Source organism: Manis pentadactyla, chromosome 11, assembly GCF_030020395.1.
Source record: "Manis pentadactyla isolate mManPen7 chromosome 11, mManPen7.hap1, whole genome shotgun sequence".
Classification (NCBI taxonomy): domain Eukaryota; kingdom Metazoa; phylum Chordata; class Mammalia; order Pholidota; family Manidae; genus Manis; species Manis pentadactyla.
In genome coordinates, this window is record NC_080029.1 from 82,865,257 (window position 1) to 82,887,397 (window position 22,141).

At 38.7% G+C, this 22,141-nt stretch overlaps 2 protein-coding genes across 6 annotated transcripts in view; one reads left to right on the plus strand and one right to left on the minus strand.

Moving 5' to 3' along the window:
* The window catches only part of CHRM5 (cholinergic receptor muscarinic 5), a 78,934-nt gene that overhangs the window by 11,416 nt on the left and 45,377 nt on the right, over window positions 1–22,141 (minus strand). The window lies entirely within an intron of this gene.
* Window positions 5,727–22,141, plus strand: part of AVEN (apoptosis and caspase activation inhibitor) — a 246,445-nt gene continuing 230,030 nt past the window's right edge. For 3 of the 5 annotated variants that reach the window (XR_005025244.2, XR_005025245.2, XM_036887602.2), the window contains exon 1: window positions 5,727–6,330. Coding sequence is in view for 3 of the 5 variants with exons in the window: in XM_036887602.2 (XP_036743497.2) it covers window positions 5,742–6,330 (589 nt within the window). In the remaining 2 variants the exon portion in view is untranslated. The remainder of the gene's footprint in view (window positions 6,331–22,141) is intronic. The other 2 variants (XM_036887603.2, XM_036887605.2) reach the window with 1 other exon arrangement.

The window sequence follows — 22,141 nt, forward strand, 5'->3', positions numbered from 1 at the left end:
CTAAGTTCTTATTTGGTTACTCAGACTTTTAAAGTTGCCATTTTTCACCATAGTGTTGAGAGTATGTTTATTTCTAGTGTGCCAGCAAATAATCATCTCTGGTTTATTTTTCACCATTTAACAGAATAACCCCAGAGTAATGTCTCCTTTTTCCCAAACTTGGCAGATTGCTTCTTGCTTCTTTGTTATCAATAAATTACAAATAAAGCAAGATAACATAAAAAACAAAAAAGGTAACACTATGTACCAAATGAATCCTTTCCTTGTGGAGTGGCTTTGATGAGTTCTGAGGCTTTTCATAAGATGAGCTTTGCTTTTCTGAAACCTTTTGTCTGAGAAGCTTTATGTCTGAATCACTTCACTGTTTCTATAGCAACCATAGTGGAGAACTTTAATCGCATCTTCAATCCAGGGCTGTCAGGACATCATAACCAGCTCATGTAGTTCGCCGAGTATTCATGAACTACTTCCTCCACCGCCTTCATTTTCAAGGATAAATTAAGAGAAAGTTAAATGCACTTGGTAATGTTGGGTCAGAGAGAACTTCCAGTGATGGAATGTGTGAGTAAGGGAGGTGCTGGATTGCCTTTTCTGGTTTCTATTTTAAAGTAAGGTCTATCTAACCTCTTCTAACTGATAGAGCAGAGTGCTGTCCAAAGATATAGTGTGATTAAGAAATGATTTCTTAATGTTGCTGAAGGAATATCTGGAGCAGAATTTTAACACATTTTTAAAAACATGTTCTGTCTTCACCACTGTGCTAGATGTGGTGCAGCATCTGAAAGATATACAATAGTCCTTGAACTGAAGGAGTTAGTCTTACAGTTCTAAGAAAAAGAGGATATAAGAATTAAGTTGCACCTTTACACATTTATGTGACAGAAGTCTATTACCAGGGACATTGAATGGTTCCATTTTCGTTGTAGGACAGGAAAACAGAGGTAGTCTTGCTTTACATGAAGGCATAAACTGGAGCCATTCAGTGCACTCACTGTGTCCCCTCAGGTCTTGGAGTTGCCTGGCTGGGTTTGTTGGGATCAGTCTTATTATTCCAGAGTACTGGGTAAATAATGATCATTTTTTCTGTGTATCATGACATGAAAAACACTGGGAGGTACTGCCACAAACAGATTTCTGTAAAAATCTGAGAGTCCAGAAGGTTATCGCTCTGTTGTCCAGGTCTTCCTAAAAGGCTTAAAAGGTATAGATTACATATTCATCTTTGAATTCCCAAGGATAGTGTGTTGTTACTGAAGCAACAGGAGAATGTTTCAAGGAGGGACTGACCAACTGTATCAAATGAGGCTGATGAAACCAAGATTAGGGCTGACACTGGACTACACTGGGCTCCAGGTGAAACTTGGTAAGTCATTTTGGTGAAGTGGTGGGCCTGAAAGTCTTGTGGAGTGGATTAAGGAGTGAATGGGAGAACTGGAGACAGTGCTATAGATGACTGTTTTGAGGAGCTCTGCTGTAAAAGGTAAAAGTTAAAATAACAGAAATGTAGCATGTTTATATGATCTATTAGAAGGTAAAAACTGACGTGTAGGAGGAAGGGCTGTTGCTGGAGAGATGTTCTCCAGTAGGTGGACAGGGATAAGACCTAGTGCAATAATACAAGCATTGATTTCTCACAGGAGCAGAGACCCTTCTGAGTATCAGGGGAGGAGGCAGAATATATGGGTACAGATAGAGGTAGGCTGTGGGTTGTAGTACTAGCAGTAGTGGAAATTCTGTTCTCGTTGCTTCCATTTCTCTGTGAAATAGCAAGGTCAGCAGTTGAGAGTGAGGATGGAGAGATCAAGCTGTGAATTCTGTATGTTAGAGCAATTTGCTCCATTCACTTTTGGGAGTTCTCTACCCCTACTCCAGCTCTAGAGGTCAAAGCATCAGTGTGTTCTGACAGTTCATTTGTCCTTATCTTCACCAGGTTACAGGCTGGCGTCTGACCTGAAAGGACAGCACCTGCCAAAGTCCCTCCTCCTGTAGCCTGAGAGCACCTCCAGAGTGGATACTGGTGTTCAGAAACACATAGGAAATAAAAAGACATCTTTTTGAGAACTTAACAGTGTCTTCCAGTTTGCATTGCTCATATACTAAGCATCAGAAATCAAACTGTAGAAAATCTGCCTGCCTACAAAGAGAGGAATCAGGAAAATGCATTTATTCCATAAAAATTGTTCTTGCAAGGGGACAGTGCTTTTACTTTTTAAAAGGCCTATTGTAACATCTACTTTCATCAAACAGTGGCAGCTTTTAAGATCCATGGTCTTGTACTAGGAATTAGGTTTTCTTGTAATGTTTGAAGCCTCAAATACTACTTTGAGACAGTGGTTCTCAAACTTGATGGGGGTTTATTAAACCTGTGATTGCTGGACCTCACCCCATTTCTGATTCTGTGGGGAGACCTGATAATTTGCATTTCTAACTAGTTCCCAGGTGATGCTATGTTGCTAGTCCACATTTTGAGCATACTTGCCTTAAAGAATTGGCTTCCTTTAAAAAAAAAAATTAGGTCCTATATATTTAAAAATATGCAAAAAGTGTAGTTTATTTTCTGAAGGAGCTACCTATATAATTCGGCATGTTTTGGATATCTCATGGATATTACCTAAGGAAAACTGAAATTTTTATTCATGCAATTAGCATGTATTTAAAATCAGGATCATCAAGTAAGAGCCATAGTGGAAAATTCTCCTTCCCTTTGTTATTTGTAAAATCAAAAGGTTTCTGGTTTCTTGCAGTGCAGGAGGTATTTGTGTGCTGTTTTCATCTTGATGACAAGTCACCTTTCTCCATGTGGTCAGAATCAAATGAGGAAAGGAAAGCACACTCAACATCCTGGTTGAAAGAACTTCAGCCAGTGGTGTCCTTCGATCAGGAAGTGTTAGCAGGGGACCTCAGAATTCACCATAATAACAATACTCCTGGCTGAACTGAAAAACCCTTGATTTTAATACAGTCCTTGGACTTCTCATGGCATCTGCTGCATAGATATAAGAATAGATTCTGAAAACAGACCAGGTATGAATCCCAGTACTGCCGTTTGTTAGCTTCAGTAAATTATGTAACTCCTGTGTGACTCAGCTTTCTTACTTATAAAACAGGAATAATAATATTTACTTTATAGGTATATTACGGAAATTAAATGAATTAGTATTTATAAACTGCTTGGAATAGTGCCAGACACAAAATATATGTTAAGTAAATGTGTCTTTCCCTATCCACGAACAAGTCTATTTGTGACCTACTGAGGTTGGCTACATCTGAAACCCACTGACTTTAAACCTCCTAACTCTGGAGGTTTCTTGAGGGATAGCTATATAATGGTTCTCATCCAGGATGGTTTTGTCTCTTAGGGAACATCTGGCTGTATCTGGAGACATTTTTGGTTGCCACAACTTGTGTGTGTGTGTGGGGGGGGTTGCTGATGGGTAGCAGCTGGCAGGTAGAGGCTAGGCGTGGTGTTACACATTCCACAATGCATAAGACAAGCCACCGCCACAAAAATTTACCCAGTCCTAAGTGTGCCAAGTTGAGAAACCCTGATTTGGGTGTGATCTGGTGTGAGACTAATATGTAGATCTTCATCTTGGTGAGATGGTGTGCAGGTAAATATTTAACAACTCATTTCGGCCTGCCCCACCCCCACCAAAGCACCAATTTGTAGAAATTTGCCAATTTTCCACAGTGATCCATTTCAAGCTACCAACTTTGTATCACTGGATGTAGCACTAGGAAGAGGGAATGTTCCAAACCATCATAGTTTGTACCCACAGAGGGCATGTTTGTGGGCTCTTAAACATGCTTCATTTGTTTGTATCTCCTGTTAGCTCCTTTATGGTATGCAGAAAAAAGAATAAAATTCTTGTTCCTATTCCCATCCTCCTTGTTTAGTTTCTAGGGGTGGGATTACAGAATTTGAGTTAGCACATGAGTGAATAACTTAATTCTTAGTACCACTGACAATCCTAATTTCACAAGTAGAGCTAAGGAAAAAAGGAGGAAAACAGGGTGTGGAGGAATAAAATAAAGGGACAGGCTGGAGAACAGTAGAGAGGGAAAGAAAAATTGATGCACTATGTGGGAAATAATAGGGTCTACTGACAAAAGTATTAAGACAATGAAGTAACAAAACAACAGAATACAATGTTAAGAAATACTATTATTCTGACAACCTTCCTGACACATCCCCTCCCAACATTGTATTCCCTCTCTTGACTAAGGGCGTCATTAACTACCTGGTCACTCAAGCAAGAAACCTGGACATCACCCCTAACTTCTCACCCTGACCTCCCCACTTACAGTTGGGCACAAAATCCTATCAATTCTCCCATCTATCCCATTATCTATTTCCTTGGTGCTCAACTTAATTCTGGCCCTAATTATTTGTGGCTTAGACTATTCTATTTTTCCTAAAGGCTCTGCCTAGAATGCTAATTCTTTACAGAATGATTTTCTAGATGTAGGGGTTAACAGCATAGACTGAAGCCATACTGCCCTGGATTCTGATCATCCCATTACTTACCAGCAATGTGATCATGGAAATTACTTAACATCTTTTAGATCTCTTGTCTGCAGTACAGAGACCACACTAGTGCTACTCCAGGGCTGCTGTGAAGTTTAAATGAAGGGCTATGTGGGAGTATTTATAACTGGCTCTGTGTTACTGTGTTTAAGAAAGCTCCCTACTCCCACTTACCAACCAGGCAAACTCCTGCTCTGGCCTTGGCTCAAGGGTCCATTTCTCATGAAACCCTGGGTGTTTCATTTAGGCATAGCTTAACTCTTCGTCCCTTGGGCCTTCACCTTCATCTGTTTGCAGGGTTGTGTTCTGTGTGGAAAGTGAGCTACTGGAGTGCACGGACCAAGGCTTTTTTTTTTTTTTTTAAACTCTTCAGGATCAAGTACTGTGCCTGACACAAGAGTGGACAATTAGAAACAATGAAGTGTTAACTGTATGTGGATATAAGAAAGGGCCAGAAAGGACTAGGAAGAAAGGAAAACACTTGTTTTGCTATGCTGATTGGATGACAGACGTTTTAGACATTGTTTTTATTTTCATGTGGTTTCTGTAACAAAGTTAAAAATGGCTTCCATGTATATAACCAATTACGCTTCTTCCCCTTGGTTAAAATAAATGGATTCATAAAATGGAATACTACTTAGCAACAAAAAGGAGCAAAATATTAAATCATAAAATACGGATGAGTCTCCAAAACTTTCTACTGAATAAAGTAGGTGACACACACATGAAATAGAATGCCATGAGCCTGCGTGAGCTAGTGTACCAGTTCCACCACTACTGAGCTGTGTCACACAAGGTAAGCTGTTTAAGCCCTCTAGGGCTGGTTTCTCATCTGCAGAATAAGGATGACAGTAGTAGCTGTCTCACAAGGGCTTATGGGAGAATTAAATGCTCACGCGCTCAGTGTGAGATAAAGCAATAATTTCCACAAAAATTCTCTTGAGGACCTGGGGCGCCTTCTATCCATGACCATTTTTGCACTTTATTCCCACTTGCTTGCTCCTTTCCACACCTCTCACCTGAGACTCTTGCCACCTTTTCCTCCATACCTCCTCTTTAAACCTGAGTTCAGTATACTTTTAATAATTTTAAGTATTTATTCTTGAAAACACGGGATTAAACAACAAGGAATAATTAACAAAATATAAGACCACAGTTAACCACTGTTAACATTGTGGTACATAGACTTTTAGACCTTGTACCTTTTGTGTGTATGTTTAACAAAAACAACTTCACACTATACAAACTTTGTTTCATAACCCGTCCTTTAACTTACCACGGTCCCTCCCCCAGACCCCAAGCCCGCTCCCACCGGTGGGGCCCTTCCTCCGCACCCCCCGCCGCCCGCGAGCTCCGGTTCCGGCCCCACCTGCTAGGCCCCGGGGCCGCCCCGCCCTCGCCGCTGCCCGCGTCCCTCCGGCCCCGCACCCCGCGCTCGCTCCCTCGAGCGGGTCGCTCGCGGCTCCTCCGTGCGGCCCGTTTCCGGCGGGGCCAGGGCGTCTCGGTGACGGCCCGACTCCCGCGCGCTCAGTACTGCCGGCGGCGGCCAGATGCAGGCGGAGAGGGCAGCTCGGGGTGGCCGTGGCCGCCGGCCCTGCCGCGACCGGCCCGGTGGCGACCGCGAGCGGGCGGGAGCCGCAGCGGCGGTGGCCAGAGGCGGCGGCGGGGACGGAGGCGGCCGCCGGGGCCGTGCCGGCCGGGGCTTCCGCGGCGGCCGGGGCTTCCGCGGCGGCCGAGGCGGAGGCGCCCCGCGAGGTTGCCGCCGAGAGCCCGGAGGCCGGGGCGCCGGGGTCAGAGCGCCGGTAAGAGGCGATGGTTGGGGGCTCGGGGCTGGGGCGAGGCCACATGGAACAGAGGCTGGTGGGGTCCCGGCGGCGAGTCGACAGCCACGGCCGGCGTGCAGGGCGCCCGCGAGCTGGGCGGCGCGGCGCCTGCGCGAGACAGGCGGCGGGCGGCGGGGGCGCGCACCGGGTGCATGCAGCGCGTCCCCGTGCGAACCCCTCGCTCCCTCCGCGAGGGCTTGGCGCGAGGCTGTCAGGTCCGAACGTTTCCCCAGTTCGCCTAGGGTTCCGGGCCCGAAATGGTTAGGAACCCAGAGGCCGAGGCTGTCTGTGTGTCAGGATTGCAAGTCATAGGGGGCCCGTGGGGCTCGGGAGGGCGTGTCAGAGTTGTAGGATGGGCGTGCGGCCCGGGCTTGGCTTCCTAAAGGCGCTAAGACTTGGACAGTATTGTTATTAGGAGGTTAGGACGTTTTTTGGTTTGTTGGGTTCACAGCCTGTGCAATGCCTGGCGCAGTAGGAACGTAACAAATGTTTATTGAATGGAAGAATGTCCCCGACGCTCTGGACTGCAGCATTTGGGGTGGGATCAGATGCACAGTTCCCTCTGACTACATACGTGCAGGAATCAGAGGTCACTGGCCTTCGTCTTTCAGAAATTTCATTCTGTAAATGTTTCAGAAGTCAGGTCTGAATTTCAGTAGCAATATGTTCTGTCTTATTCACATACTCATAGAACACTTCTTACAGCTCCGAGTAGGGAATGATATGGAGCAAACTTACTTCACTGATATACCAGCTAAAAGAGTTTGATTACTGTCTTTTTATGAGCTGTTCTGCTGTTATTTTAACATTGTAGTACAAAACTGTCTTTATATTTTGAGTTGTCATGTGCATAGACTAAAAAATTATTTTTTTAAATTGAGGCAAAATTTCCTGTTACTGAAATAATTGCAGTATCTTAACAAAATAGGTAAGATGTCCCTAAAGATACTAGTTGTATAAAGAAATACTGAGTTCCAAAAAAAATCTCAAAACTTAAAATTAAGGGTAACATATTTAACCTTGTTAGGATTCAGGTAGGTAATAAGTAAAGTTTGAGTGAGATCTGAAGAAATTCTTAGGTTCAGTTTACTGGAAAAAGAAGAAAACTCAGAACAATCTAGTACTCAGACCAATAGTGCAATAAATGGCTTATTTGCTTTTTCTTTGTTTAGGTGCGTGAGCTCTTTGTACAGTTTGGATGTCAACCCCTTATCGGATATGTCATTTATGACTATATTCTCCCATACTGTAGGATGCGTTTTTGTTCTACTGATGGTGTCCTTTGCTGTACAAAAGCTTTTCAGCTTGATATAGTCCCACTTGTTCATTTTTGCTTTTGTTTCCCTTGCCCGGGGAGATATATTCATGAAGAAGTTGCTCATGTTTATATTCAAGAGATTTTTGCCTATATTTTCTTCTGAGAGTTTTATGGTTTCATGACTTACATTCAGGTCTTTGATCCATTTCGAGTTTACTTTTGTGTATGGGGTTAGACAGTGATCCAGTTTCATTCTCTTACATGTAGCTGTCCAGTTTTGCCAACACCAGATGTTGAATTGGCTGTCATTTCCCCACGGTATATCTATGGCTCCTTTATGGTATATTAATCGACCATATATGCTTGGGTTGATATTTGGACTCTCTATTGTGTTCCACTGGTCTGTGGGTCTGTTCTTGTGCCAGGACCAAATTGTCATTATTGTGGGTTTGTAGTAGAGCTTGAAGTTAGGAAGCGAGATACCCCCAGCTTTATTCTTCCTTCTCTGGATTACTTTGGCCATTTGTGGTATTTTCTGGTTCCATATGAATTTTAGAACTATTCCAGTTTGTTGAAGAATGCTGTTGGTATTTTGATAGGGATTGCACTGAATCTGTAGATTGCTTTAGACAGGATGGTTGTTTTGACAATATTAATTCTTCCTACCCAAGATCATGGGATGAATTTCCATTTATTAGTGTCCTCTTAATTTCTCTTAAGAGTGTCTTATAGTTTTCAGGGTATAGGTCTTTCACTTCCTTGGTTAGGTTTATTCCTAGGTATTTTATTCTTTTTGATGCAATTGTGAATGGAATTGTTTTCCTGATTTCTCTTCTGCTAGTTCATCATTAGTGTGTAGGAATGCAACAGATTTCTATGTAGTAATTTTGTATCCTGCAACTTTTCTGAATTCAGATATTAGTTCTAGTAGTTTTGGAGTGGATTCTTTAGGGTTTTTTCTGTACAATATCATGTCATCTTCAAACAGTGACCGTTTGACTTCTTCCTTACCAATCTGGATGCCTTTTATTTCTTTGTGTTGTCTGATTTACATGGCTAGGATCTCCAGTACTATGTTGAGTAAAAGCTGGCACGTAGGCCTTTAAAAAATAAGTCTTTTTAACCTGTTGAATTGAGTGAATGAAGGTGTTTCCATCTTACTAAGCTCTGTGGTACTAAATTGAGTAAAATAATGGTATATCATTTAGAGAATGTATAATATATGTTTTTTGATTTATGCTAATATTATAATTATAGCCCATTCTATTAAAATTCTAGACTTTTATCTCTTTTTGAGGTAGTCTTAAAAATTTCATCTTATATTTTCTTTTAGGATTTTCTCACTTTGCAGTTTAGTGATTCACTGTGTCAGTGTATGTAGGTATGTGGCACAGTGCTGGGGCAAAAATGATAGCTGTTGCTACCAACACTTACTGTCATCATCATATTTTCAGTTAAAGCTGGATGAAGAGATGTTGGAAAGATTATTTATTCACTTTGGTTTGAATAGGTGACCTCTCAGGGTCCTTCCACTTTTCAGATTCTGAAGTACTGTTTCATTATTCAGCTTGCTAAGAATATCATTCTTGGCGCCAAAGGCTAAATGGGAAAAGATTGATTGCCCTGCCTGAGGTGTCCCTGTTCTCATATCCCAAGGTGCATTTGTGCCCTAAGTGGGGAGTAGTTGAAATTACCATAAAAGAAAAAAATACATAGTACAGTTTTAGCTGTGTAAGGACCAGTTACCTAACTCCAGAATTTAATACTGTTCATACTCTTGGCTTTCTACTTTAGACCACTACTTATAGTTAACATAGTTGTTGTAAAGCCTAAAATTAGATGAACACAATAAAAGTTCTTATATTTATGATCACTCTGCACTATGTTCTCCTTCCTCATAAAGGGTCTTCTCAGAGTATGCAAGTCAAATGTAAAACTACACACTCATTCACATATACACATGAACACATTCACGTATAGAGTATTTGGAATTTGTATTACTTATTGAATAAGATACTATCTTTTTTCACTTAAAATTTCTTTAAAAGCCTTGAGGCATTATGTCTCCCAGCCTTTACTGAAAGGCTGTGTATTGTGTGTTGAGTATGTTTTCAGTGGCAGGAAATTTACAACTCTGCCTAGCCTTCACTTTCTGCTTGACCTAGATCCTCAAAGTCAGCCAGAGATGAGGGATTAGAACATTCTTGGATCTTTCCTGGGCATGTCCCCAGCCTTGCACATGTGCCTAGTCTTCTACATTCCCAGCAATATGACAGAGCTTTAGAAAGCCCTCTTGGACATCTCTCCAGTTTTCTCTTTGTAGTGTTTTTTTGTCAGTGTCTTTGGAGTGCCTTTTGGTCATCACTGCCTCCCCAGGCAGCTGTGATTTTAAACCTTTGCTGCTGATTGTTTTTGACAGTCAGTGATAGGATTGTGTACCCAGAGTAATCTCTGAGTCTGGTTGAATAAGGATAAGATGTGAGAATGGAACTTTTCATAGAGCTGTCAGAGATGTCAAGTAGTCACACTCCCTGTTGATGGGACTTGTGGCAAGCTTTTCTGCCCTCTCCAGTGGGCACAAGGCTTCTGGTTCTCACAGTCACCAGAGTTGTGAGGCTGTTGGTTTTCAAAGCTACTGCAGAGCTGGGCAGAATGGGATGAGAATGGGGCAAGTTGCTGTCCTTACAGAGATTTAGCTGTTTTCTTGAGTAAACACCCCTTGGATTGTTGCAAGTCTTTGATTATTTTCCAGAATGCTGAAGGAGTTGGCTTTGACAATTTTTGTTAGTGATCTTGTTGATTGTGTGGTGGAGTGGATTTTCTGGGGTCCTTACTCTACCATTCTGGATGTGCTTCTATTCTATCTTTTGAAGCAACCATTGCTACTCTTTCTAACTGTTAGAAACTTCTTTGTTTGGGACAAAATGTGTCTCCCCTTAACTCTATTATGTGTAGGCCAGAGTTCTGTTCTCTGGAGCAACAGTTTCTAATCTTAGGATTAAAAAAGGTCCTGGGGACTTTTTTTTTTTTTTTTTTTTTTTTAGATAATTATTTTTTATTGAAGGGTAGTTGACACACAGTATTACATTACATTAGTTTCAGGTGTACAACACAGTGATTCAACATTTATATACATGATAATTCTAGGTACCAGCTATCACCATACCAAGTTGTTACAATATTTTGACTATATTCCTTATGCTATACATTACATCCCGGTTACTTATTTATTTTACAATTGGAAGTGTGTACTTTTTTTTTTGGTTGTTGTTGTTAGGGCATCTCTCATATTTATTGATCAAATGGTTGTTAACAACAATAAAATTCTGTATAGGGGAGTCAATGCTCAATGCACAATCATTAATCCACCCCAAGCCTAATTTTCGTCAGTCTCCAATCTTCTGAAGCATAACGAACAAGTTCTTACATGGAGAACAAATTCTTACATAGTGAATAAGTTACATGGTAGCCTGGGGACTTTTTAATGTTTAATATGAGAGACTTTTTTTTTCTTCCCGAAACTGTCCATTTGGGATTGATCACATATAGTAAGAGTTTATTAAGAAGACAAGAACTGATGATTTGATTATTTAGTCAAATGTGGTATTTTATCATTTTGTGCTTTGTTTCATCATTCCTCTGAAGATTTTGCATCTAATTTACAGTTTATATTTTTTTACCACATCCTGGGTAATACCTACTTACGTATGACTGATGCAGACTCCATCACGGTCTCCATTATGTGATTTCTTCAATTCCAAATACATTTCAAGAATGACCTCACTCAACATGCCTCCCCTTATTATAAGAATTAATGTCTGTTTTCTTTCCTCTTCTTTTGTATCAGAGATGCATATCTCTTAAGGCTGAAAATTCTACCTATTCTTTTGTTAAATAACAGAAGATAACCAAGAAGGAAATAAAAATTACTTATAATACCACCGTCATGGAATAGCCTTTGTCTTTTATTAGGTTTTGAATCTTGTAATGACACATAGATGTGGGACAATTAGAGATTATTTTCTGTGGCAGTTACCAGGGCATCCCAGCTCATCTATTTCTGTTAGTTACTGTGGCTGAGCTTTCAGCTGCCTACTTTCTGCTTTTCTATTTTGTTCAACCTCTAGACTTCTCCTCAATTTTATGAGCTACCTTAAATTCTTCTGGTAAATTTCTTTTCTACCTAAGTTAGCCAGAAATCTATAGTTTACCTTCCAAACTCTACTGTTATATTTTTAACACTTCATTTTTCAAAATCTTACTCAACTTTACAGGCTCAGTTCAAATGCTACCTTTCTTTGTGAAGCTTCTGGTTTTCCTCCATTAGCAATGTTGTACTTCATAAATATAGCACCTATTTTCTTTCCTTATTCTATTATAGTTAATTATTTACTTCCTGTATGTCTCCTTCATTAATTATACGCTATTTGAAGTCCTGAACATGATACAGCACTGTGATTTTCGGAAAGAGTTTAATAAATGTTTGTTGACTGTCAAGTGATAGGATTTAGGAGGTACTTTGGAAGGTAAATAGGGCAAGCCAGGGAGAGTGTGTGTTTTCTGGCAGTGCCATTCTGAGAGTTCAGGTCGGGAGCACCCTTTTTTGTTTCATTTGCCTGTGTTCCACTATTTGAGATACTTTTTTTTCTCATGGTTGAAAAAAGTAATTAGAAAGTTCTTGCTCTCCCTAGTGCCAGGTTTATACAAGAACTTTAATTCACATTGGTTTTTATATCCTCCAAATTGTAAGTCTATTAAACTTTACAGTTTAATGCAAACAACAGATATTTTAAAACTGTGACACTGAAACTGGAATTATAGTATCCAAGGTTTTATATTATAAAACCCCTTTTCACTATTTTGTTCTCTTTTTATTTATTTGGAACTCATCTGTTTTATATATTATTCAAGCTTGATTCTTATTTTGTCTATAATTTGGATTCCTTGCCATTATTAATTTGCCATTTTTGGGGTAGTAATTTTTTTATAGCTGATTATATAATTGTTTTTATGATGATACTTGAAATGTTAGATTCCATAGGAAATGTTAAGTGTTTGTTTCTATATTTTTTCTTAACTTTCTTAGACTATCAGTGATGAACATGTTAAGTTTAAAGTAGAATTTATGTATAAAAATGTGTATGTTTATTCTGTATATAGAATAATAGCATTGGGGCAATCTGTTTTTTTAAACCTAGCAGGGAAGAATTAAGCTAAGTGTCTATTGATAGATGAATGGATAAAGAAGATGTGGTATGTATACACAATGGAGTATTATTCAGCCATAAAAAGAAAAGAAATCCTCCCATTTGTAACAACATGGATGGGTATGCCCAGTGAAATGAGTCAAACAGAGAAAGACAAATACCATGTGATTTCACTCATCTGTGGAATCTAAAAGACAAAACAAATGAACACACAAACAAAACAAATAAACTCATAAACACAGAGAACAAATTAGTGATTGCCATGGGGAGGGGGTGGAAGGATGAGTGAAATAGGTAAAAGGGAAAAAAGTGAGAATGTTTGATACCTTGATCTGGGCGAGGTTACATGAGTGTATACACATGTCAAAATTCATCAAGCTGTCCACTAAGATTTGTGTATTCTATTATGTCAAAAGAAAATAAATAAGGGAAAACAAACAAGCAAAATGAAGTACACCAGCTTTTTAGTAGTGTTCCTTTATGCTGTAAAATTAGGTCAGGACTAACCCAGGATAAAACATTTATTATGCCTCCAATGTTTTTCTTTTTATGCATACTTTATTTTTCATTGTTATGTCATTCTAGGCAAAAAACATTAGCATCATAGGGATACTTTTAAAATCATGGGGACTACAGACAAGTATCTAGTATTTAGAAATATTAAAATTTTTAGAGTAATGGTATGACTTTAGGGTAATAACAGTAACGATATGAAGGGCCTTCATTTTGAAGATGGCCAAACTTACTCCTTTTGTGGCAACCAGTATTCTTTTCTGGAGTATCTTATGCCTCAATTAAAAAATTATTATTATTTTTGTTTCTTTTGATAAATGGACATTGTAGGGTCTTTGTTTAGAAGAGATGGTGGAAATATAAATTAGCTGGCTGACAAATATTTAAGATGTTAATTTGCTTGGAGATAAACTTCCTAATGAATCTATATACAGAAAGAATCTTTTAAACTATGTTTTTAAAAAAAATTTGGATTATGTTCAGTATTGGCTGCACTAAGATATTCTGGGTGGAAGTTGATAACAACCCATAAATGAGGCAATTAGACATCAAAATTTAGTCTGTGGCCCAGCAGTTGTTTAGTTAGCAACTTATCTTACAGATATGTCTGAACAAGTTAGCAAATACAGTTGGTCCCTACACAACATGGGCTTGAACTGTGTGGGTCCACTTATGTACAGATTTTTTTCAATAAATACATTGGAAAATTTTTTTGAGATTGTGACAATTTGAAAAAACATTCTCTCTTTATTGTAAGAATACAGTACATAATGCATATAAAATACAACGTGTTAACCAACTGTTTATATTATCAGTAAGGCCTCTAGTCAACAGTAGGCCATTGGCAGTTAAATTTTGGGGAAGTCAAAAGTTATATGCAGATTTTGACCATACCCTAAGCCCCAAGTTGTTCAAAGGTCACCTGTATAGGTAAAAAAATATTGTTCATTTTGACACTGTTCAAAATAAGGAAAAACTGGACACGATTTCCTAAATCTCCATTAGAAGGATTGATTAAATAAATTATGATATGTCCATGTGGAGAAATACCCTGGAACTGTTGAAAAATGGGGTAGATATGGAAAATGTCCAGGAGGGAGGGAATCTTCAGGAAAGTTAGTATAGCACCATTCCCTTTGTGTAAAAAGATGTATTAATACATGTGCATAGAATATTTCTGGAAGGCTATATAGGAAAGGTAAGTAGTGTGTACCTTGAGGAATAAGAAGATAAGGAGGATGAGGGAACTTTACCTTTTTTCTTTATATGTCTCTGTACTATTTGAATTTTTGTTAAATTTTGTTATGCATTTCTCATGTGAGCATTTGCATTTCTCATATGAGAAAGGAAATAAACAATAAAAGTTAAACAAAAACTGCTTCTTCAGAGTAGGCCCTAAAGAAATTGTCACATTTAAATGGTTATTAGAACCTCCCTATGAAAGAAGCAGGCAGTGTTAAATTTAGTTTTACAGATGAAGAAATAATAACTGGGTGGATTTAGGCCTTTTTAAGCCTGCGGCCAAGTGATTGCTGGTAGAATTGACACTTGAACTTGAAGTTGTCTCTGCCTTTAGGATGAGGTTTAATTTTTAGTTATGAATGATCAAAACAACTAATTGTGAATTGTTTTTTTTCTCTCCTAGAACAATTATGTACTATTTATGCTTTCCTGTCAAGCATAAAAATCTTTCTCTCTACAACAGAAAATGGTTAGGCTATATTGAATTGTAGTTCATACTTTATATCTGTTGACTGAAGCTTTTCTAGTTTATTCAATACATATCTCATCATTCTGAGATAGGGTAGAGTAGTAGAATACGGAGATGGAAATTTAAGGTTTCCACCCAATGGTTCAGAATTTGGGGTTTCTGTCTGGTAGCCTAAAGTCTAGGTGCTGTACTCCCCAAGCTTTAAAAGCCATACTCCCATCCTCCACATTCTAGGCCCCTAAACATAAGGGCTTCTAAGCAGGCTGCTCTGATATGTGATGTTAAAAAGCCTGGGCAACTTTTGCATCCCATTTACGTTCCCTTCTCAATTTCTTTTTTCATTCTTAATTTGGGACATCTGTAGCAAACAAGTATTAATTTATTGTCATTTTCTCTCTTTCTTTTACTTACAGAACATTGTATGAAAAGCCTTTAAGAGACCACTCAGTTTTAGAACGTCATTATCATAGTTTATAATCAGTTGAATCATCCTTATAGATTAACAAAGATTGTGAAATGGTGATGCTTCATTTCTCTTTACAAAAGTTCCGAATAAAGGATTTTTGTAAAACAAGAAGTGAATAGTGGAGTTAAAAGCCCAACTGTGTATGTGCTTTTTAGCCTGATCAAATAAAGGGCAATGGAGCCATCTGTCGAATGAAGGTTGAACTAGATGTATTAACTCCAAGGCCCTTGTCCAGCTCCAAGAAACAATGAAAAGAAAATTTTAGGCCACTCCCAGGCATCATCTGCTGCGCTGAAACCATGTCTGTTGGCAGCTGGAGGGAAGCCGGCAGCCGAAGCAGTTTTAGCAGTGAGCAGCAGGTGGGGTGAGCGGTCCAGCGTTCTCCCAAATGGGAGAAACATTCATTTCTTCAGTCGTTGATTGAAAAACCATGGAATGTGTTCATTACAAACTGAGTACGTTCAAACCTTAGCCGAGTAGATTGAAACAACAACAGTAACAAAATCTTGAAAATGATTTTGATTCTTTACTTCTCAATTTTGACTGCCTCCTAGATTGTTGATATTATTCCAAACCAGACTGGAAAATCTGAGAAACCATGTTTACTCATCATTCTCTTTTGTGTTTCTCCTCCCCTTGTTTTGTTAGAATAGGATAGTCTTACCCCTATCCTGTTATCATAGGATATTCCTTACCCTATGAAAAGGGTAGGAGTCAGAGAAACAAGTTAACAGAAGAAAATCTTTTGATGATGGGGTTTCTGATCTTTTGGATGTGTGGGTGTTATTTCTGACTGACCATCAGTGTCTATGGCATGGGCGAGGGTCATTCAGGCAAGGATATTTAGCAAATGTGTGAGTTTAATGTGCTATTTAATATTTTATCCTTAACATAAGTCTATTTCTAGATGAAAATTTTGACTGAAATTGACTTGTAGTATAAAACTCCAGATCTAGTTTGTATCTTCTAGTGAAGTTTCCATATAGTTTCATTTATCCCTCAATGTTACTGGCTTACAGTCAAGGTAGAACTTACATCTACAGAATAAAGAGCAGACTTTGGAAGTTATTCTTTTCTTTTGGGTTATTAACCTTCTCTGAAATACTGACTTTTATTTACAAGACTTGCTTAATTTTCAGGATTCTGGATTTTTTTCAGTAGAAGCTGAATTTACAGTTGCAATTTATGGATATAGTGACTTTTTGGTGCCACGTCTATCTGTCTGTACACCTCCCCACTTCCAAAATGGGTGTGTCTTTAAATACACGTTTATTTTAAAATAACAAATTAAAGTGGCACTTTTCTTTTTTTAGTGCAGGAACTGACTGTATATGTGTATAAACATATATAATTGACCATGTCTCTTTATCTACAAATATATTAGTTAATGAATATGTAAGTTGTATATTAATGAGTTATTTGGAAGCCCTTTATATTCCCAGTTTTTCCTTCTTGTTTATATAATTTATATGACTTGGTAGTTTTCCTTAATGAATATTCTCTGGGCAAAATAGCTTTTCGTTTTTTGTTTTCTGACCTTAGTAATGATTACTAACGGTGTTATGGACTGAATGTGCCCTCTTAGAATTCATATGTTGAAGCGCTAACCCCCAGGTGACCGTATTTGGAAGTGGGGCTTGTGAGGAGGTGGTCCTAAGGGTGGGCCCTAACCTGCTAGAGCTGGTGCCCCAATAAGAGGAGGAGGGGAAACCAGAGCTTGCTCTTTCCTCAGAGTGTGAAGACGCAGTGATAGTGAGAGGGTGGCTGCGGGCAAGTCAGGAAGCCAGTCCTCACCAGACGCTGATTCTGCTCGCGCCAGGATCTCGGACTTTCCAGTCTCTGGAATTGTGAGAAGTATATTGCTGTTATTTAAGCCACCCAGTCTGTGATACTTTATTGTGGCAGTCCCAGGTGAGTAGAACAGACTTCTAGCCACAAATAAATAGGTGTTTGTTTTAGTGATTAGTATGAAGACTTCAGAAGAAGTAGACTAAGAAATGGACAGGAATTTTAATGGTAAGGCCACCGACAGTTACTGAAATGAATGGTGCCGCCTGCCCTTTGCTATAGTTTGCATATATCAATTATTTTAGACCCTTTGATTCTCTTCTTATTTGTGGTTGTTTGCTTCACACTTGTGAGTAACACTTTTTCTCTTTTAATTGGCAGGTGGTAAAAATGCCACTTGATACTGGGTTGTAGGGCACTCCTCACAGCAGTGGCTTAAAACAATACAAATTTATTATCTTATAGTTCTGGAGTCTCATTGTGGGTCTCACTGGACTAAAATTAAGATGTTGGCAGGGCTGTATTCCTCTGAGGAGGCCCCAGGGAGATTGTGTTTCCAGTTCGAGAGAAGCCACGTGCTCGGCTGGGCTTCTTCCTTTATCTTCAAAGCCAGGAACATAGCATCTCTCAGGCTACCTCTGCAGTCCAATCTCTTTCCCTTTCTTCCTTTTTCTGCATTGCTCTTCCACCTTAACAGACTTGTGATTACATTGGCTCACCTGGATAATCAAGGATAATCTCCCTATTTTAAGTCATCTGGTTAGCAACCTTAATTCCTCTTGGCTGTGTAACCTAATGTTCCCAGGTACAGGGGAGTAGGGCATGGGTATCTTGGGGAGGTGGGGGGGCTTTATTCAGCCTATCACAGGCAGAAGAAGACCTGTTTAATAAAGTATAAGAAATTTGGTTTGAAAATGATTGGGGTTCTTGTCTTTCAGCCTATCTTGTTCTGGAGAAATCATGTATTTCTCAACCATTTAAACCCATGTCCTTTTTTGGAAAAAAAAAAAAATCTCATCTGTGCTGTGGTCAATATTTTTCTTTTCCTTAATAGTCACATTACAGCTTCCCCCTTCGTCCCCCTCCAACCCCTGCCACCATGTCTGAGTTAAATGCAGTTTGTCACACAGGTACTTAGCCTACATTTGGGCCATTTTTCAGACTTTTGGATTATTTTAGGCTCTGGGATATAGTGTTCACACTTTTGTTCAGACTTAAAATCTGTGTAGTGTTTGGTTTATTCTTGTCATCATCTCTGTTTCCCCGTAATAGTAGCTATTCAATATTGCTGTTGTGACCTTGTTTACAGAGGCAAGCATGCCTAACAAACATTTAAAAAACATGTATAACTTAGGTACAGTGTGGGTAGTGCTTGTTCAGAAAAAGACCTACATTCTCAACTGGGTAGTTGATTAGAAGTTAATTTTCTCGTATGAACTGAAACAATGCATCGCAATAGGATAAGGTGACTGCTTTTGTTGGTACGTGGTCTCAGAGCAGTGCCTGCCATTACAAACTGGAAATATAGACCTGCTGCTTATATGTAGTAATGTGTGGTGAGAGAGAGCCAACAAATCTTTATTTTAAAGCTGAAAGATAAATAATTGAAAATAAAATAACATTAAAAATCCTCAATCTATCAAATATGGTTTATCAAATGGAAGAATTACTTCTAAAATAATATTTTGACTATGTACCTCTAGTTGGATAATTCCTAAGAACAAAAATGCGTAAGAGATTTAAAACTTCATTCCGTATTCTTATTGTCAGTAGTGACATGTATCATTAAACTGAATTTATAAAATACATATTGCAGGGTGAAATAAATAAGTTGTTAATGGTGGTAACAGATTTTCAGAGTAAAAGAGATACTAATAGAAAAATTGAAGCAATTGAGACCCTGTAATCTTAAATTTGAATTGAAATGTCTATAGGAAATTAGATTTCCTTTTATCTTTTTAAGTATTCTCCTCTGAAAAAGGTATAGAAGTAAAGAAAGTGAATGCTCTTACTACTAAGATTATAGTTTCTAAAAGACCATTTCCTACTTAAAGGAACCAGACACCTTAGAGACAAATCTGATTCCAGGTGTGGGACAGACAGCAAGAATGCTGTCAAAGGTTATTGGCGCTTCCACTGGGTGGCACTATTTGAGCATCAGTAAGAATAATAAGTGCAATGGATCAAAATACATCAAACATAAATTTTTAATAATATTCAAAACTCCCACCTCATTGGTTATCTTTGGAGGCTGCTTAGGTGACAGTGCATAATCTGAACATTGATAAATTAAGGGATAGAATTTAGCAGTTATCCTTTCCTGAATGAGCTATATTTCAGGATCATCAATAGTGATGAAAGCTTTTTTGTTTTAAATAGGCAGATTGTAGCTAATAAACACAGAAGAAAGGATAGAAGCAGAAAACCACCGTTTTCTACTCCTAATGAACTAATAGATATAAACAGTAATCACCAATGGATGCTAAACTACAATGTAATCAAGTTTCTAGATCCAATTACTAGTTTGCGGAAATAAGTGGGATAGAGGAACAAGTTAAAGGACACTATAAAGAAGCACTTAATCAAATCCAGAATGTGAGAAATTCTGTAGGGCAAGTATAGATGAAAGGAAACCTAGAGACATACTAAATGTGCAATATATTGGTCTTGTTCACATCCTGTTTGTTACAAACCAAATATAAAAGGAAATATTTGAGACATTTGGAGAAAATTTGAACATGGACTGCATATTAGATAATGTTAAGAGACTGTTTCTTAGGTATGATAAAGGCATTGTGTTTATATCTAAAGTTTAAAATGAGAAACATAATGAAACATTATGAGTGAAGTGATAGATGTGTGAATTTGCTTAAAAATATTCCAGAAAAAATGCATTTAAAAGTATGAGTGTATGTGTATGCACATGTGTGTTTTTGAGGAAAGCAGACAGTGATAGAGAAAAACAAATTGCAAATTAGTCTTAATTGTTGAAGCTGGGTTATGGGTACCTGAGGATTTAGTGTCCTATGTTTGAAGGTTTTTATAATAAAAATACAAATTAAAAACCTAAATATAGTCTACCAGGTTTCTCTAGTAGAAAAAGGTTAATTTGGTATTTGAGAGTATTATTTATAAAATAGAAAGTTATTTTGGCAAAGACATTTAAACTCATTCTGGCTTTTTTCTCATATCTGGACTAATTATGCTTCATTCATCTTTAAATTGGTGGTTGACTTTGTATTGATTTCTTTATCTGTTAAGACTGAGTATGAAGTGGTTTAGAACATTAAGTTTAGCTCTGAATTTGAAAGTAATTTTTTTGGGGGTTGGAATTGAGAATGAGAAAGATGACTAGATTAAACCTTGTATTTTTCATCTCTCTGTTAGGTCTGCCTTCCCATCACATTTCCAATAAAATACACATTCCTTACCCTGCCCTATAAAGCCCTTTGTGACTGGACACCAGCCTACCTTTTAGACTTCATGACTTCACCCTTCCCTTCAAATTCAATCCAATATAGCCATAATTTATTTCTGACCTTTGACTTGGCAGGATTATTCTGTCCTGAAGTCCTGTGCATCTGCTGCCTGGAACATTATGCCTTTCTTCCCCCGGATCCTTGCATGGCTTACTCCCTTATCCTATCTGGTTCTCTGCCTAAATGTCATCTCTGAAGAGGTTTCCCTGACTATTCTATATAAAATAGTGTCCCCATCATTGTCCAAACCCTTATCCTACTTTATTTTTGTAATATTTGTAACTACCTGAAATTACTATGTTTTATGTATTTGTACAAACTTTATGTATTTATTTACTCATTTGTTTCTTTGACTCCTCTTGAAGGTGATTTGTTTCACTGCTACATTCAATGTACATTAAACAATGCCTGGCATAATATAGGCTCTCAGTAGACATTTGTTAAGTGACCAAATAATGGGTTTTGTGGATAAGCATGGCATTGCTTCCAGTACTGTGTAAACATTCACATTCATTTTCCGTTAGCAGGTTTATGCTTTTCCTATTATGACTAGAAGCAGTGAAGAGAAGGGTTTAGTTGTACATCTGAAACCAAATCCACTCTCTGAGCTCCTCTCTGAATACAGTCTGTTTTGCCGTCAGTGAAAAAAGCCAGAATGAGTTTAAATGTCTTTGCCAGAGAAAGCAAGCATCTGTCAGAATTCCCAGCACACATTTTCTTTCTTTGATGCCCTTAACAGCCTGTAAGTGTGTAGATTAATTTCTGAGTCCTTATCAACAGGCCCGATGAACAGCTGTTCACTATGGCTAGTTAACCACCCACCTGGCCACTTATGCCTGGCGTGACTGGGAGGGAAGAAGCGAGGTGGTGGCTTACAGGGAAGAGTCTAGTGCAGGGCCGTGTTCCAGAAGTCAGGCAGTGTGGTTTTGCTCTCCTTCTATCTTTTTTTAAGGGTATGAAGTTTACAGTGACACCTAAGAGGAGGTGTCCACAGAATGTCATGGTTTTGTAAGAATCAGTGATGGGGTTTTCTCTACCCTGGCAATATCAAGTGGAAGGTGAAAGGTGGGCTGGTGCCTTAGCTTAGGGGTGTGGAAATTATTATGATGTGAGGCGGCAAGCTCAGGAGTGATAGGGAAATTAGTGGGAGGATACCACCAAGGTGAGGTTAACCCACTGTGGCCTCTTTCCTGCTGACTGTGACCCAAACTGTGGACAGATTTGATTACCTGAGGACTCAAGTAAAGAAAAGGTGGCAGACTGGGAAGGATGTGAAAACCCAGAGAAGCAACACACGTGGGAGACCAGAGAGGTGGGTTTCTCATTGTTTTTCTTTTCTCTCTGGCCTTGAGCCAAAGGCAGGCTCTT